At 37.9% G+C, this 15794-nt stretch overlaps 1 protein-coding gene across 4 annotated transcripts in view; it reads left to right on the forward strand.

The window, feature by feature from the left end:
* The first annotated feature begins 583 nt into the window (after nucleotides 1–583).
* Nucleotides 584–15794, forward strand: part of PHEX (phosphate regulating endopeptidase homolog X-linked) — a 174904-nt gene continuing 159693 nt past the window's right edge. The window contains exons 1-3 of one of the 4 annotated variants that reach the window (XM_016166119.2): nucleotides 584–1284; nucleotides 6309–6377; nucleotides 12984–13145. In XM_016166119.2, the coding sequence (XP_016021605.1) occupies nucleotides 1167–1284; nucleotides 6309–6377; nucleotides 12984–13145 (349 nt within the window). In that variant the 5' untranslated portion in view covers nucleotides 584–1166. Of the gene's footprint in view, nucleotides 1285–6308; nucleotides 6378–7949; nucleotides 7969–9203; nucleotides 9276–10734; nucleotides 10821–12983; nucleotides 13146–15794 lie in introns of those variants that run through there. The other 3 variants (XM_036227119.1, XM_016166120.2, XM_016166121.2) reach the window with 3 other exon arrangements.

Genomic DNA, 15794 nt, shown 5'->3' on the forward strand with positions numbered 1-15794 from the left:
GGTGTGAATTAATGATATCTATATCATTGGGTCATAAAATCTATATCATTTCAATAGCATTGGAATATAAGTTGCCCTTTCCCATGAAGAAAGCCGATTTTCAAAACTTAAAACATTAGCATAATCAAAAAAATCAAAGACCCAGTTATTAATCAGTCTTTCCAGTGAAACCAATTGCCATTGAATTCATCCTGGGGAATCTGCTGAAATGGGTGCTTTATATAAACTCAAAAATGTCTTAACCAATGGATGCCTCATCGAGACTGGAGGACAAAATGTATGGGTACACTTTTCATCAAAACACGCAGGGGAAAAATCTTTTACCATATTTTTTGCGGTGTCTAATAAGCTTAATTTGAACACTTACCTGTCTCTGTACCATTCTTAGCACCACAGAGAGGAAGTGCTTTCTTCCTCCTTAAAAAAAAGTTCCCGTCCAAACCATCAGCCTCTGTAGGTTGTCTTAATTGCTACTTTGCACTGCACTGGACTATGACTCTGATTTTTGGCACATACTGTCATACACAAAGTTCCTAAAATAAAATGCTTCAGGATATCCCAGGAACTCTTAGAAGGCTTTAAAAAGAGACTTGCACGCTGAAAGAATATCTTTGATGAAGACCATTCAGGCGAGCAGAATGATTATTGCAAAAGAATTACGTGATTCGCTGAGATCTTGAAGTGGATCTGGAGAATCTTTGCCACCTAACTTATCATGGTTAGGGGGAGTTTGACGAGAATCCAGTTTTGATAAAGACAATTGTTTTTTCCTCCCCAAGTGACTATACATTTAAATAGCTAAAACATCTGTTCAGCAACATAGTAAAACATGTACACTCGGAACGCCTGAGAGAAGAGCCTGCCAAACAATCGGTTGAGAGGGACTTTGCTGGGGGGGAGAGCACCAAGATAAAGCAACCACTGTTTGTTTTGTCTGGTCAGGGGGAAAGCCAAGGCAACCAATATTTTGGGTTTCTTTTATTTTATTTGTGAAGAACTATTTGAGAAAGGGTGGCGAGGGGAGATTTCCTGACGGGAATTTTTAAAGCTGTCCATTAGTAGAAGAGCAAGAGAACCTTGGATGTCAACGCCTAACAGACTCTTGAGACCAGCCACCAAACCACAAAAAGCGACTCTCTTCTTGCGTGGCCTCTACATCCCTCCGGATGGAGGCAGAAACCGGGAGCAGCATGGAGACTGGGAAGCCGGCCAACAGAGGCACTCGAATCGCCCTGGTACTATTCATCGGCAGCACCCTGGTGCTGGGCACCATGCTCTTTCTAGGTAAGTGGGGCGAGTGCAGTGAAGTTTCCTTGTGCTTTATTTCTGGCAAACCTTGTCAGGATGCAGGTGGAGGACTGTTCGATTGCATTAGTAGGTGGTGCATCCTTAGTTTCTATTAAATATGCAAATGGAGAAGCCTTTTCTTTAGGAGGCTAAATAAATAAATACACCCAAGTACCCAATGCATAGTCCAGAATGCGAAGTGGATGTGAAGTGGCTTCGAGTGGCTGGAGGATTTGGTTGTACTGGGCAAACATTGTTTTTATGCATTACATTTAGCAAAATGAATGTTTATGAATTCATAGTCAGATGCTTTCATTTACTTTGTGAGGAAAGACTTATATTGTGATCAAAACCATGTTGGACTTTCTTTCCATTTGATTTGTGTCAATGTTTGCCTGAATGAATCATGAAATTTAACTCATGAAATACAAACTCGTCTTTAGAACTGCACCTTTAATGGTATTCTTCAATTCTTTTTTAATCCATTGACTCTGGTGGGATACAAATTTAACTCTGATTTTCTATTAGATTAAAAAATTAATATGAAAGAAAACAGGTTTTCTCCAAAGATTTGAAAGGTATCGTGATTAAATTAAATGTAATTAAAATAATTGTATTTTAATGATTCTTGGTGAGAATGAGGTACCCAGAGAGCATAGATGATAATAAAAATATATTCCTGTGCAAAAGGATGAAACATCTTGAAAAGGGGAAATACCTAAGACTGTAGCTATTTCAAACCTTTGACCATCACCCTTTGTATTTTTCTCATACAGTCCACACTATTTCATTAGCTTGAAAGTGATGTAGGACCAAGCTCTATACTTAGGAGATTCTAGGTGCTATTTGAAATGTAGCACGCCTGGAAACATTCCCTGGCACATACAGGATGCAGGAGGCCATGTTTATCTTGGCAGGGGAAAACCAGTAATTAAGCTTTAAAAGAGTTAGGGTTATGTGGTTGAAAACTCTGCTGAAATGAGCAAACCATCTTTCCATGTTTTCTGTGGCTAAAAATTTAGGAAATTAGATGGGTTTATTGCTTTCTGGTGCAGCTAAACCTCCTACTCCTGCAACCAAATTTGTGGCTCTTGAAAACTGTTGTGAGATTTCTTGGCACTTGGGTTTTAGGCAAGTGTCCTATCCTGAAGTTCAAAACTGGAGGAAAAATGATATGGGCATGACAAAGGACTACATACTGTGTGGGAAGTGACTACAAAGTTAGACTATTTGTGTTTTGCAAGCACTCCCAATTTAAAAATACGAATGATGATTGTTTATGTAAAAATATGTACTCTTTTTAATGATGTTACTGCTGCTTGAAACTTTTTTGAAATTCCATTGTCATGATTACATTCTCGGGCTGTAGCATATTAGTTGGAATATTCTCGATGGCAGAGAATCTTTGTTCTTTGAGATGACACGATCAGCTCTAAAGCTTTTACAGCACAGAAAAATTTATCAGGCTAGGCATTATGGGTAAGGAGGCCTACATAAAAAAGAAAAAAAAATAACTTTCCAGTCTGTGCAATAATCTAGTTCTCACCTCAAATCTTTGAGGAGCTCTAACGATGTTAGAGAGTAACGGTGCGATCATCCTACACCTTCGCTACTCAAAGTGTGGTCTGTAGACCAGCAGCATCAGTATCACTTGGGAACCTGCCCCCACGCCCTCCCTCCCAGACCTACTGATTCAAAATCTGCATTTTCACAAGATCCCTCGGTAATTCATTTGCAAATTCAAGTTTGGCTAGCATTACTTCAGGTGACCACATCCATTGAGATGTATACATTGGAGACATTCGTGTTAAATGCATACTCTCAAGTTAAAAAATAAATGATATTTTTGTCAAATGTCTCTGCACTGTTTCAGACTCCCTGTCTTCTCCCCACACTTTTTCACCACTTCGTACCCCAGGCTGTGATCCCTACCTCCACCCTATACCTAGCAAGGTCCTTGTCTGAAAATCTTCTGGGACCCATCAGTCAATGCTGGTAATAAAAATATTCTGGTTAAGGTCCTCTTCTCTTCAAGGTGCCTCTGGGTTGGCTTTGTGTTCAAGTTCAGTCGCATGCCTGCAATTTCCAGCATTCCTCTTCACCTCTTCATATTTTAGGCTCTGGGGTAATCTCTTTTCTAAACTTCAGTCCTTCTACAGTAAGAGTGATTGAGACTGGCCTTGGGGCGATCTCAGAAAACCTAGAGCAGTAGGATTTAAGACATCAGGGACAACTATATGCCTATAACCAAATTATTTTAAAGTGTCCTTTCTTCTCCTCCTCTTTCCCTTGACCCTTTCTCTTCACAATCTATTTCTCAAATGCAATGAATGGCAAACTTTTCTTAGTAAAGGGCCAGATAGCAAATATCTTTGGTTTTCTGGGCCATACTGTCTCTATTGCAGCTATCAACTCTATTGTAGCACAAAAACAGCCATTGACAAAATGTACGCAAATAGGCATGGCTGTATTCTGGTACAATTTCATTTCTGGACATTGAAGTTTGAATTTCAGATAATTTTCACGTGTCATGAAATATTATTCTATTTATGATTTTTTCTGATCATTAAAAAATGTAAAAACCATTCTTAGCTTCTGGGCTGTACAGAAACAGGAGGTGGGCTGGATTGGGCCCACAGGCCATAGTTTGCTGGCCCTTACTTTATGGTCATTCTATCTGTGGATGACTCCACTACACTCTGAGGTCATTTCTGTTGGTTATAGAGAAATCTAAAATGGGAAACCAAACTGCTGTTTAAGTTTTTCTTAAAGCTCCTAACTAGTAAAATTAACATTTTTAATTTTTTACTTGAAAAATGTCTCTTTTTCATTCATTTACACCTTCACATTATCTGGGCTTGTTGACCCTTATTTATTTGCAGGAGCTTAATACAACCCTTCACAGATATAATGCTCTTCCTTGGGTCTGTCTGCAACTTAATTAATTTAATATAAATTGTCCTTTTACTCATCATCAGATCTTCATCTATTTGACTTTTAGTTCTGCTTCCTTAGAAGTTTTGGGTCAAGAATTATTTTCCATGAAAAGAATAAATCTTTAAAAAAATTTTTATTGAGATAATAATTGACATGTAACATTATATTAGTTTCAGATGTACAACAGAATGATTCAATATTTGTATATATTGCAAAATGATCACCACAATAAGTCTAGTTAACATACATCATCATACAGTTATATTTTTTCTTATAATGAGAACTTTTAAGATTTTCTCTCTTAGCAATTGCAAATATACAATATAGTATTATTAATTATATTCATCACGGTGTACATTACATTCTCATGACCCATTTATTTTATAACTGTAAGTTTGTACCTTTAAAGTAACAAGTCTTTAAATTACATATTTCATTATCGTTTTTCTAAAATAAAACAGGCTAGTGTCAAGAAGATATTGCCCAGAATCATAAATATTATTTAAAATAAAGTTTATTTTTCCACTATAAAAATAACACATGCTCATTAAAAAACATTTGGCAAACATATGGAAATAGACTGAAGGGAAAATTTCCCCCATGGTTCTACCACCAAGCATATTGAAATATTTGATACTAATCTTTACACTGCACATACATATTTTTACCTTTTTTTTTTCTTTTTAAAAAACTCAAAAACACCCGTAAGTAAGGTAGTTCTTTTCTTAAAAAATAGGCCTGAGATGTTCCCATAGGCAGTTTTCTTGAATCTATAATGTAACACAGGTAAAAAAGTTGTTTTGAATATGGCAGCAGAAATAAGAACAAAGAAAAAGCCAGCTCCTCTTAGAATGTGGGTTAATAAATAATACAAATCGCCACACTGGCAGGTCTTCCATCTCTAGCAGAAATATTGGTACTGCCACGCTTTCTGATCCTGCTTCTTGGTTGAGGATGCCATGAAAGGCCTTGGCCTTCCCTTCACCCCGCACCATCAGTCTCCCCATGTCCACATCTCCAAACGATTCTTTATTTCTGTTCACAGAGTACAGCGATAATGAATTCTCCACAACTTCCTCAGCTACCAAAAATATTTTTGAAATCTAAACTCACATCTGCTAATGCCCAGGTGCTACCTGGAGTTTACAAATGGGGCACCCTTCTGTACTTCTGCAGAAATCCATTTAGATAATGTTGTGCCAGATGGGGAAAATTAAGCTGTTGGTGAAAAGCTGCTTCCATCTCGCTGGGTTTTTGTTCTATTTTGTTTTGGTATAAGTAGTTGGAAGCTTGGTCCATAAAGCTACATCTGTCTGGTAGCTGAGCTGAGCCTGGAGGGAGGAGTGTATGTGGGGTACAGGGCAGGCAGATAATGACTCTCTTACTAGATTACTGAGTTATATACAAAATGTTTACCCCCAACCCCCGTTTGGGGCCATATCTGTATGGATGGTTTAAATAAAATCCAGAACTTTAAATGCCACACTTGCTGGCTTTATCCTTCCATTCTGGCTTTGCTCCAAATGACGTAAGTTTCAATTTTTTTCCCCATCTCTAAAACAAGAATATAGTTATAAACAAAGAGTGAAATTATGAGACTCAATAATTATCTGATAATCGGAGATGAAAGAGACTTTAGAGATCATCTATCCCAGTGATTCTCGAACTTGAACCTACATCAGAATTCCTTGGAAGACTTGTTAAAATGCAGGTGGCTGGGCCCCACCACAGAGTTTCTGATTCAGAACGTCTGCAGGGCTCAGTAATTCACATTTCTAACAAGTTCCCAAGTAAAGCATCTACCACTGCCCAGGGGGTCTCACACTGAGAAGTACTGGTTTAGTTGTTCTCATTCATCTTATGGTAAAGAGAACTGAGTTTCAGAGCAACCAGATTCTCTCACCAGGGTTACTTAGCTCATGACCAGAGTCTGGTTTTGTGATACTGAGCCAACTAGATTTTTGAATTTCATGTTAATACTGAGAAGGATGAATTGATATCAAATGTGCCTGATGGTGGGTTACCTGATGGTGGTCTGCTACAAGCCTATCATTTCTTTATTTTGGTCTGTCTTTTTTTTTCAGTGAGTCAAGGTTTCTTAAGTCTCCAAGCTAAACAGGAGTACTGCCTGAAGCCAGAATGCATCGAAGCTGGTAAGTCAGTTTTCCATCCTGTGTCAAGTTATAATTATGGTACCTTGGGGAGTAGAAGAGAAAACAGGTGGTATTTTTAGTATTCTGTTTGCTTGAGGTTTACCAAGTATGAAATGCAATTTTGATGAAATTTTAAGTTTACTTTCAAGTCTTGGTGTGAAGTCGTGGGGTGTAGGTTTCCTGTTTTCTTTTTCTTTGCAAAAAACAGCTGTGTGGTATCTCAAATTGTTACAGGCATACCTCAGAGATATGACGGTTTTGGTTCCAGACCACCCTAATACACCCCAGAGTGAATATTGCAATAAAATGAGTTATGATCTTTCTGCTGGTGGAGGGTCTTGCCTTCCGTTTGTAAAAAACACAACACCTGGGAAATGCAATAAAGTGAATAAAACAAGGTATTCCTGTATAAGGAAATCAAGAAGGAGCTTGGAAGGCTAAATGGCCTCTTTTAAGGCCCAGAGACTGAGGCCGCTGGCCTTCCTATGGCCTCAGCTCGATATAGATATCTATTTACCTTCATGTTTCTACTGTCACCTGGAATCCCTCTGGATCCTTCCGGTCTACGTTACAAGTCATTTTTTTCTTGAGGCGACTAGGCTGTGTATTATTGTGTAACCAAAGTGAAAATGAGTGCTTAAAGTTGCCTCAGTTTTACCACAGCTATTAGATTTCCTCTGTAAACCGGTGTTAGGGCCTAGATTTGCAGGATCCAGATTCGAGCCCTCAACTCCATTCTTCAGGTGGGCAGAGACATATTATGTTTTACAAAGAGAAAGTCATAGAATAAGTTAAGCACATGCCCTTTCACTTTCCTCTTGGCCATAAGAGATTAATGAACTAATTCACCATATATTTACTGCACTCCAGGCACCAAGTTAGGTTTTGGGAATTCAGGTATAACCCGTTTTATTGTGTTTTGCTTTATTGCGCTTCACAGATGTTGCATTTTTTACAAATTGAAGGCAAGACCCTGCACCAGCAAAAAAGATTACAACTCACTTTATTGCAGTGGTCTAGAACCAGACTCACAATGACTCCAAGGTATGCCTGTACAGCCAGCGAGGCAGAATGATAAGGAAAGGGAAGAGAGACAACACACAAGGCAATCAATGCACAAGAAAACTAAGAGCTGGTGGTACATGTTATGCAGAAAATGAACATGTTAAAATAGAATAATGTGACAGCAAGTGACAGTATGGCTAGATTGGAAAGTCTGAGGAAATGATGTTGAAGTGACCCTGGATGATGAGAAAGGACATGTTATGTGAAGATCTAGGAAAAGGCTTTTAAGGTGGGAGAAACAGCTGGGGCAAAGGTCCCATAGAGGAAAGAACTTGCTAGGTAAGGGGCAGAGTGCAAGTGATGAGGGTTGGTGGAGAACCCAGGTGCTGGTGAGTTTGGGTTTTTCCTGTATTTTCTCAAAAGCCTCTAGAGGGTTTTAAAAAAAGAGAGACATGATGTTATTAGCATTTAAAAAGATCTCTCTGTGGAGAGCTAGACTCAGGGGAATCTTTCTGCATGGAGAAGAGACCACACAGAGCGAGAATGGAAGAAGGTGCTCAGGCAGGAGGTTATTTCGGCAAGCTGGGTGAGAGGTGATGTTGTCTTGAATTCAAGAGATGGAAAAGGAGACTAGAGGATTTAGGAGATAGTGATTTGCTGAAGTAATGAATGCGGGCTGTGAGAAAATGCAGTCAAGTGGATGTTTAAATTTTTGATGGTGGTTGTTGGGTGGTGGCATTTATTGAGATGGGAGAGACTCAGGAGAAAGAGCTTTTAATTGAGGCCTTATACAAAGTTAACAGGTTAGATAATTGTTATTAGAGTTTTTTTTGGTTTCATTCTTAAGTGATCTATCTTAAACGAGGCAATGTGTTAAGTGACTTACACATGCCATCTTGTAAAGTCTTCACAAGAACCCCATGAAATCAGTGCTATGACCAGGCTCAGTTACAGATGAGGCTTCTAGAAACTAAATAACTTTGCCCAGGGTATGTAACATCCTGAGTCAATGGCAGGGCTACACTTCAAGTTCATGTCTAGCTCTTTTCCATCTGTGCCTTTTTGCCATAAGGCCATGCCACGTACCTACCTCTCTTTGATCCTGGTCTGTCTTGCTGTTTTTTCATATTATTAGACTTACTAGAGTCTAGTGACTAGATAACCACTTCAGCTTCTTGATCTCATCCCTGGAAGGGTGAGAAAGATTTGGGAAGTCCCAGGCCCTTTCCTGTTCCCAGCTCAAGCTGAGCTAGGGATTTTTCAGAGTATGACCTGGGCTAGGGTGGGGTGGGGTGCTAGGTAGGACTATCGGAGGCCAGGTTTTAGACTTTATGTCACCTGTGCTTTTTGCTGTGGTAAGGTTCTTGCAAATGTGTTAAAATAAAGTTTTTGAACTGATCAATTTTCAATTTGAGTTTAGACAAATTTTGTACAGAGGGCCACTTATTTCATGTTGTCTTTTTATTATGAATCATAGTAATGCAAGAGTAAGACTTACATAATGATATTTGATAATGTCACCTCCTGCCAGCTAGTGTATTTTGCCTTGCTGTCCTGTTTTTAATTTTCACATTGGAGAAGGGCTTTCTAAAAGCGAAAATTTTTTTTTTTTTTGCTGTTTCTATAGTGAAAGGCTCAAAAAGGATACAGTCTTTTTTAGTGTAACAAAAGCCTCACTATGCACAGTGTTCTACAGATCAGCTGCAGAGTACAAATCGTAGAATTGTAGGCAAGGGAACGTTCGGAGCAACACAGAGCGCGTGCGTGCGTGGGCGCCGCGTGCGTGCGTGCGTGGGCGCCGCGTGCGTGCGTGCGTGGGCGCCGCGTGCGTGTGCTCCTGTGCTCGAAATTCAGAAGACGGAAGTGTTTGATCGCTGCCTGGACCGTTTTGAGGTGTGTCCTCTGCGTAACTCTCCTTTCCTCCTGTTTTCTGTTTTCTCCTATCGTAATTCCTTTTTCAAAATAAGTGGAGAATGAATACAAAGAAACCTGGAAATAAGGAAAGGATGTGCTAATGATAGTGGATAAGGGCAGACAGGCTGACTTGGATTTGAAGTATGATCTGGCCTCTTACAAGCCGCATGATCCTGAGCTGAATATATAATCATCCTAAGCCTCATTTTCACCATCCATAAAGTGGGAATAATAGTTTTTATGTATCATGCTAGTTGTGAGATTAGAAGAAAATGATGAGGGTGGAAGTAGTAGTAAACAAGATTCACAATGCCAAATCCTTAACCCAAAACCCAGAAAGCACTGTAACTCAGTTGGCAAGACTGGACCTGACCTCAACTCCTGTGTTGGCAAAACTGGATCTTAACTAACGTGAGACGGTTTTAAACTTTGTTTTTCTCATTTATGAGAATATGTATATATTCTGTATAGAGTTAATAACATGCTTGCTTCAGGAGTGCCACTCCAGACATTGCTGGAGGCATTATATAATTTGTGGTATATGCACTGTATTACTTTTCTAAAATCTGAAAATCTATGAACTCTGAAACATCTGGCCTCAAGAATTTCAGATAAGTGATTGTGGAATTGTAATATAAAAAATTTGTATATATTGGTGCCAGATTTAGCTACACGTGTACATGTTGAATGTTCCGTTAAATTTGAATTGCAGATATACAGCTCCTTTATTTTTTGTATAAGTACGTACCAAGCAATATTTGCTACATACTTAGACTATAAATGTAGTCATTTATCTGAAATTTAAATTTCACTGGGCATCTTGTGTATTCTCTGGCAACCATATTGTTTGACAGTGTTCTGTCACCGTTCTGTGCACTTTACATATATTTACTTTCTTCTCACGAAGATCCTATGTGGTGCTATTATGATATCCATTTTGTAGACGGGCAAATTAAGATAGAGGTTAAGTAACCTTCCTGAGGTTACAAAGCTAGTGCACGGTATTGTTGGCATTCAAACCCAGGTGGTCTGGCCCCAGAGTCTGTGATGGTGCTATAACTGCCTGAAAAGGGCTTAGTATAGTTCCTGGCACAGAGGAAATACTCAATATTTTTTATTATCATTATTATTATCACCACCTTCCCCCTCTTTCTCAAACCTTGATTAAACTTACAAACTCAAGCTGGTATATGGGGCTGTATTTATACCTCTACTACATTAACATTAGGCAAAGACCAAATAATAATTTACCTTATATGCAATGACTTCAGAACCTACATAGGCTGGCCATTCACAGGTTTCCTTCATCATATTTTTTTTCTAAATTAAAACTCTAGGTTTTTTCCATGTTGCTGAGTAGGGGGAAAAGAGCTTTGGTGTCTTGATAACAATGGTCCCTGACCAATTTGAAGTCAGTTCCCCTGCAGAAAGTGCAGCCCTGTGCCCAGCTGTGAATTGTGAATGATAAATTGGGAGGCTGAAGCTGGAGTTTTCCCACTCAGCAGGCTCAGTTCCAAATTCAGTGTGAGTGATGTATTCCTCCACTTCATATTAGGGCTAAAGTCAGAGCTGATCTTGCAGTTTTTCTATGTACCTGCAAGAATACTGAGGAGATGGAGAGGGATACATTTGGGGGTTGGGAGCAGGGGAGGTTTGGGAAGGTGGCCAGAAAACAATGTGCTTATGTGAATAAAAATGTGTGTGAAGGTTCCTTGTGTGACTGTAAATATTGTGTGGGACTGAAACTTGTATGATCAATGTCCCTGAAGTGTCTCATAGCAGATTCATTCTGTTGTTGCACAGCCAGTGTAACTATAAATAGAAACTGAAATGAAGATTTTGTCTACCCTAGTATATTTACATATTAAATAATAATGATAAAATAGTCGCAGTAAGTAAAAATTTAATTGGAGAGAATGGAATTTTCAAAGATGAAAATATTAAGTCAATTTCAAATTTGTCAAACTTCTAAGCTAATTTTTTGCTTTGATTTTTTTTTTTGGAGAGGATTTGAAATGGTAGGGATTTTGAAGTATATTATTTACTTTGTTGAGGACAGAAAGCTACTTGAAATTTTCATAGAAAGTCTAGAGAAATATCTAGCCTTACTTTTTAAATCCGGAGGAACCACACATGTAACCGAACGGTAATATGTGTATCTATATTTATGCAAATTATACTTATGGGGAGCAATTTATTCACTTTTAGCTGAAAACTCATTAGGTTTTCATTACTTCAAACAGAAATGTATTCTGGCATTAATTAAAGGATGGAAATTATAGAGGACATCATCTTTCCCATGTCATTAAAATATTGGCTGCCTTAAAAAATAAGTTGGTGCATATCTCTGTTTTCTGTTTTAGAGTGGTAGCCAGCAATTTGTATGACAGCTGGAAGAGAGAGTTCAATATTAGGAATTTTGGAACCTTCCCATTTTGTAATGAAAGATTTTTTTTAAATCTCACAGATACATATTTAAATATGCACAAACTTCCTACCTATTGATTGTCTTTCATGTGTAATTGTGTGTGGGCTTATGAAGGAGGAAGAAATGCTACATCACTGTATTGTGTCTTTCTGTTAACTCTCATAACAAATAGTTCAGTTCTACCCCTAGACCTGCCGCTGCCTTGGGCCCCTCATTTAGAACACCCCACTTTGCCCCCTTTTGGCCATGCCTCTGCCCTAGTCAGGGAATCAGTGGGGCCAAGTCAGCAGCCTTCTACAACCCAGAATTCTCTGCTAGATGGCCCCAAGCCTCCTTTGAGGATCTCTTCCAGGGGTTCATTCCTCTGAGAGCTGCACCAAATGTCAAAGGGCTCGAGAATTCATATTTGACCTTCCATGTCTTTATGAAGGTATATTGTAGATATATCTTTTAAATGTTTAGATATGACATGTGGACCTCTACTTCAGTTAGCTTTTGCTGTGGAACAAACCACCCCAAACTTTAGAGGCATGAAACAAGAGTGATTTAGTATTTCTCACGATTCCATGTTTTGATGAGGGTTCCTCTGCTGATACTGCCTGGGCCCATTGATCATAGCTGCATTCACCTAGAGGGTTGTCTGGCTTAGAAGGTTCACGATGGCCTCAGTCACAGGCCTGGCAGTTGGTGCTAACTTGGTTCTTCTCTGTGTGGCCTCACCTCCTCCAGGAGGCTCTTCAAAGGGCAATTGCAGGACTCTACCCGAAGGGAGTGAAGGGAGTTAATGTGGAAGGTGTGAGGCCTCTTAAGGTCTAGCTTTTAAACTCATGAAAAGTTACTCTGTCACATTCTGTTAAAGCAAGTCACAAGTCCAGCCCAGGTTCAGGGCAGGGAAATAGATCCTACTGCTTAATGTGAAGAGTGGCAGAGTTACTTAGTAGAAGGATAAGAGGGGTGGAAAGAATGTTGCATGCATCTTTGCAAACAATTTACCGTATACTCCAGTTGTGTGCCTGTCCCATGCTCCACAGATGTTGGGGGTGGTCCTGCAAAACCCAATAATAATGATACTACCAAACATTTCCCCTTTTATTCTGAATGTAGTAATTTAGTGCAGTTGATTCAGGGAGTCATTGGAGGGGAAACGTAAAAGCCAAAGCTTGGAAACTGGTTGATATGAAATCATTGTTTAATTTGGAAGAGGCAAGTACACAATGTTCAGTACTCGTCATTAATCCTATGATTTTCTTTTTAAATAGCTGCTGCCATCTTGAGTAAAGTAAATCTGTCTGTGGACCCTTGTGATAATTTCTTCCGGTTCTCTTGTGATGGCTGGATAAACAGTAATCCAATTCCTGAAGATATGCCAAGCTATGGGGTTTATCCTTGGCTGAGACATAATGTCGACCTGAAGTTGAAGGGTAAGTTTTTACTGGGGTTTGATGATAACTTTAAAGAGAGCAATATTTGACAAGAAAAACATAGTTTTGGATTTGAAGCATGTCTGCTTACTCTTTAGCTATACCAAATTCATGTTCAAGATTTTTAAAAATGGAAGATTGAAAGGAAAGTTGTGGAATTCCAATTTCTCAGATTTCAACACAAGCCTAGTGTAGGTCATTATGTTCACATTTGATAATAGTAAATTCTGCTGCTGAAGGATAACTCGCATCTGATAGAGATTGGGAACAAAGGAATAGTTAATGAAAACTTATATTAATATACTTATTTGTATGTTGTGTTTAGAGTAAGCTTTATCACTTGCTCATTGTGTCCTGGATTTTCATGGCTTACAAAATATACGTAACACCTCATTGTTTTTTGACATCAGTTTTGAGAACTCTGGATGACCTTGTGTTTGTCATATTGTTCCTGTTAACTTCTAAGTTGGCTCTGGGGAGACACTCTTTTCTCCCATGACCCTTCTAGCAACGACAAGCTCACATACACATACTCACATATGTGTGTGCATGCACACACACTTTAAAAGTTGAAAATGTCTTTTACTACAGGATCTTCTGTTTGCAATGGATCTAATTTTTATGTGGAGCTATTGGAGAAAGCTACTTCAGAAGGGAAATTGGGAGGTTTCAAGACCAAATAAGGTCATCGTTTTGAAAAGGCAAAAATAATGTTTTCCCCCCCTATTTGTAACTATGCGTTATGCCATATAACTTGTGCTTGTAACACTTACAAAGAATTTCTGAGAAGTTACATAAGAATCATCAGTTTTCTTTTTTCTCCGTCTGCTTTTCCTCAAGATTTTAAGTACACGAAAATTAAATATGTATCAATTTATACTTATAACAACTGAAACAATTGGCAAAATAGATACCTATTGTCAATTGTAAGGAAAAATGTGTTTAAATTTCACAACTAGGGAGAAATCATATGGACTTATATTTTCTACTAAGAGGCCCAAACTTAGACTTTATAAATTATAAATGAAAATGTACAAGAATGTCAGAGTTTTCCTCTAACTATAGTATGGGTTCCCATACTATAGAACCATAAATAAGACCTCAGGGAATGAATTTACTAATACTTATTTCCCTGTAGAATATTAACTCATATTGGCCCTTCACCTACCACTCTTGCCTGTTTTCTTTTTTTTCCCTTTTCTGGCTTTTTCCCCCCTACTCAGAGAGATGTGTACACATGCGTGCATGCATACAATCATGGGTACAGAATTATCATTGAAGGATAAGAAAAAGATAAAACGTACAGATAGATACTTCTTTTATATTAGTTAAAATAAAAAGATTTGTATCTTTGAGGCATGAAACAGTTACAATAATTTGAAGAACTTTCTGGGGATACAAAAATTAAATGTAAAAATTGAATATTAAATATAAACATTAAAATCAGTATCAATGTGCTTTTTTAAAGGAGGCTACTGTATATGGGCTTCTTTAAAATTCATAGAAGTGATAAGAAATTGTTCAGAGCAGCACTGGGGTTTTTTGTTTGATTCTTTTAAAAATGAAAGAAAATATTTTCAAGTTCAGTTGGGAAAATAACAGCAAAAATAACATGTAAAAAGTAATAAGAAAGTCACTCATAAAACCACCCCTTGAAATAATTGCTAATAAAGCAATTGAGTGTATATTTTTCCAGTTTTTTCCCATATGTGAGTACATATGCATAACCTTATATGCATACCCATATACTTAAAAACTTAGCCTATGTGCGTACTGCTGTCACCTGCTTTAAAAAACGTTGTATTTTTCAAAGATATGGATAATATCAGGTTTTTTTCTTATTATAAATAACACTATAATAAATTTCCATGTGTACACATCTTTATGTACTTAACCTAAATGTATCCTTAGGATAAATTCCTGGAAATGGAATTGTGTTCAAAAAGTATTCACAGTTTAATTTTTGATGCATATAGCTGAGTGGCCCTTTAGAAAGTTATTTCTAGGTCTCTCTATATTTTCTTGCTGTTTTAAATGGTAACTTTTCTTTATCAGCTTTTTTTTTTCTTTTTGGTGATATAATGTAGTGGTCAGCAAACTAGGGCCTGTCGGCAAGATCCAGCCTACTGCCTGTTTTTGTAAATAAAGTTTTATTGGATGGCAGACACATCCATTCATTTATGTGTTATCAATTACTGCTTTTATATGGCAGAGTTGAATAGTTGCTACAGAGACCATATGGCACACAAAGCCTGAAATATTTACTGACAGTTATGGAAAAAGTTCACCAATTCCTGATGCCTGGTGTAAATGAGCTTTGATATATCTATATTGGATCTGATTAGAACTGTCTTATTAACTAATAGCTTTTTGGGATTTTTTAGATAGGTAACCATAAAATTAAGAAATAATTATAATTTCCTTTTGCTATATTGGCTAGAGCCTCCAGGGCGGTGTTGAATAATAGCAGTGATAATGGGTATATTTTTCTTATTCCTAGCTTGGGTGGTAATGTCTCCAATATTTCTTCCCAAATATATTTTTCCTTCGTTTGTGATAGATAGTCTTCTTTATTGTGTTCTATTATTCCTAGATAGCAAAAAGAAGTTTCTCAAGAAAAATCTCTCTATTTATGAAGAGACTCAGATG

This window comes from Rousettus aegyptiacus, unplaced genomic scaffold, assembly GCF_014176215.1.
Source record: "Rousettus aegyptiacus isolate mRouAeg1 unplaced genomic scaffold, mRouAeg1.p scaffold_m13_p_9, whole genome shotgun sequence".
NCBI lineage: Eukaryota > Metazoa > Chordata > Mammalia > Chiroptera > Pteropodidae > Rousettus > Rousettus aegyptiacus.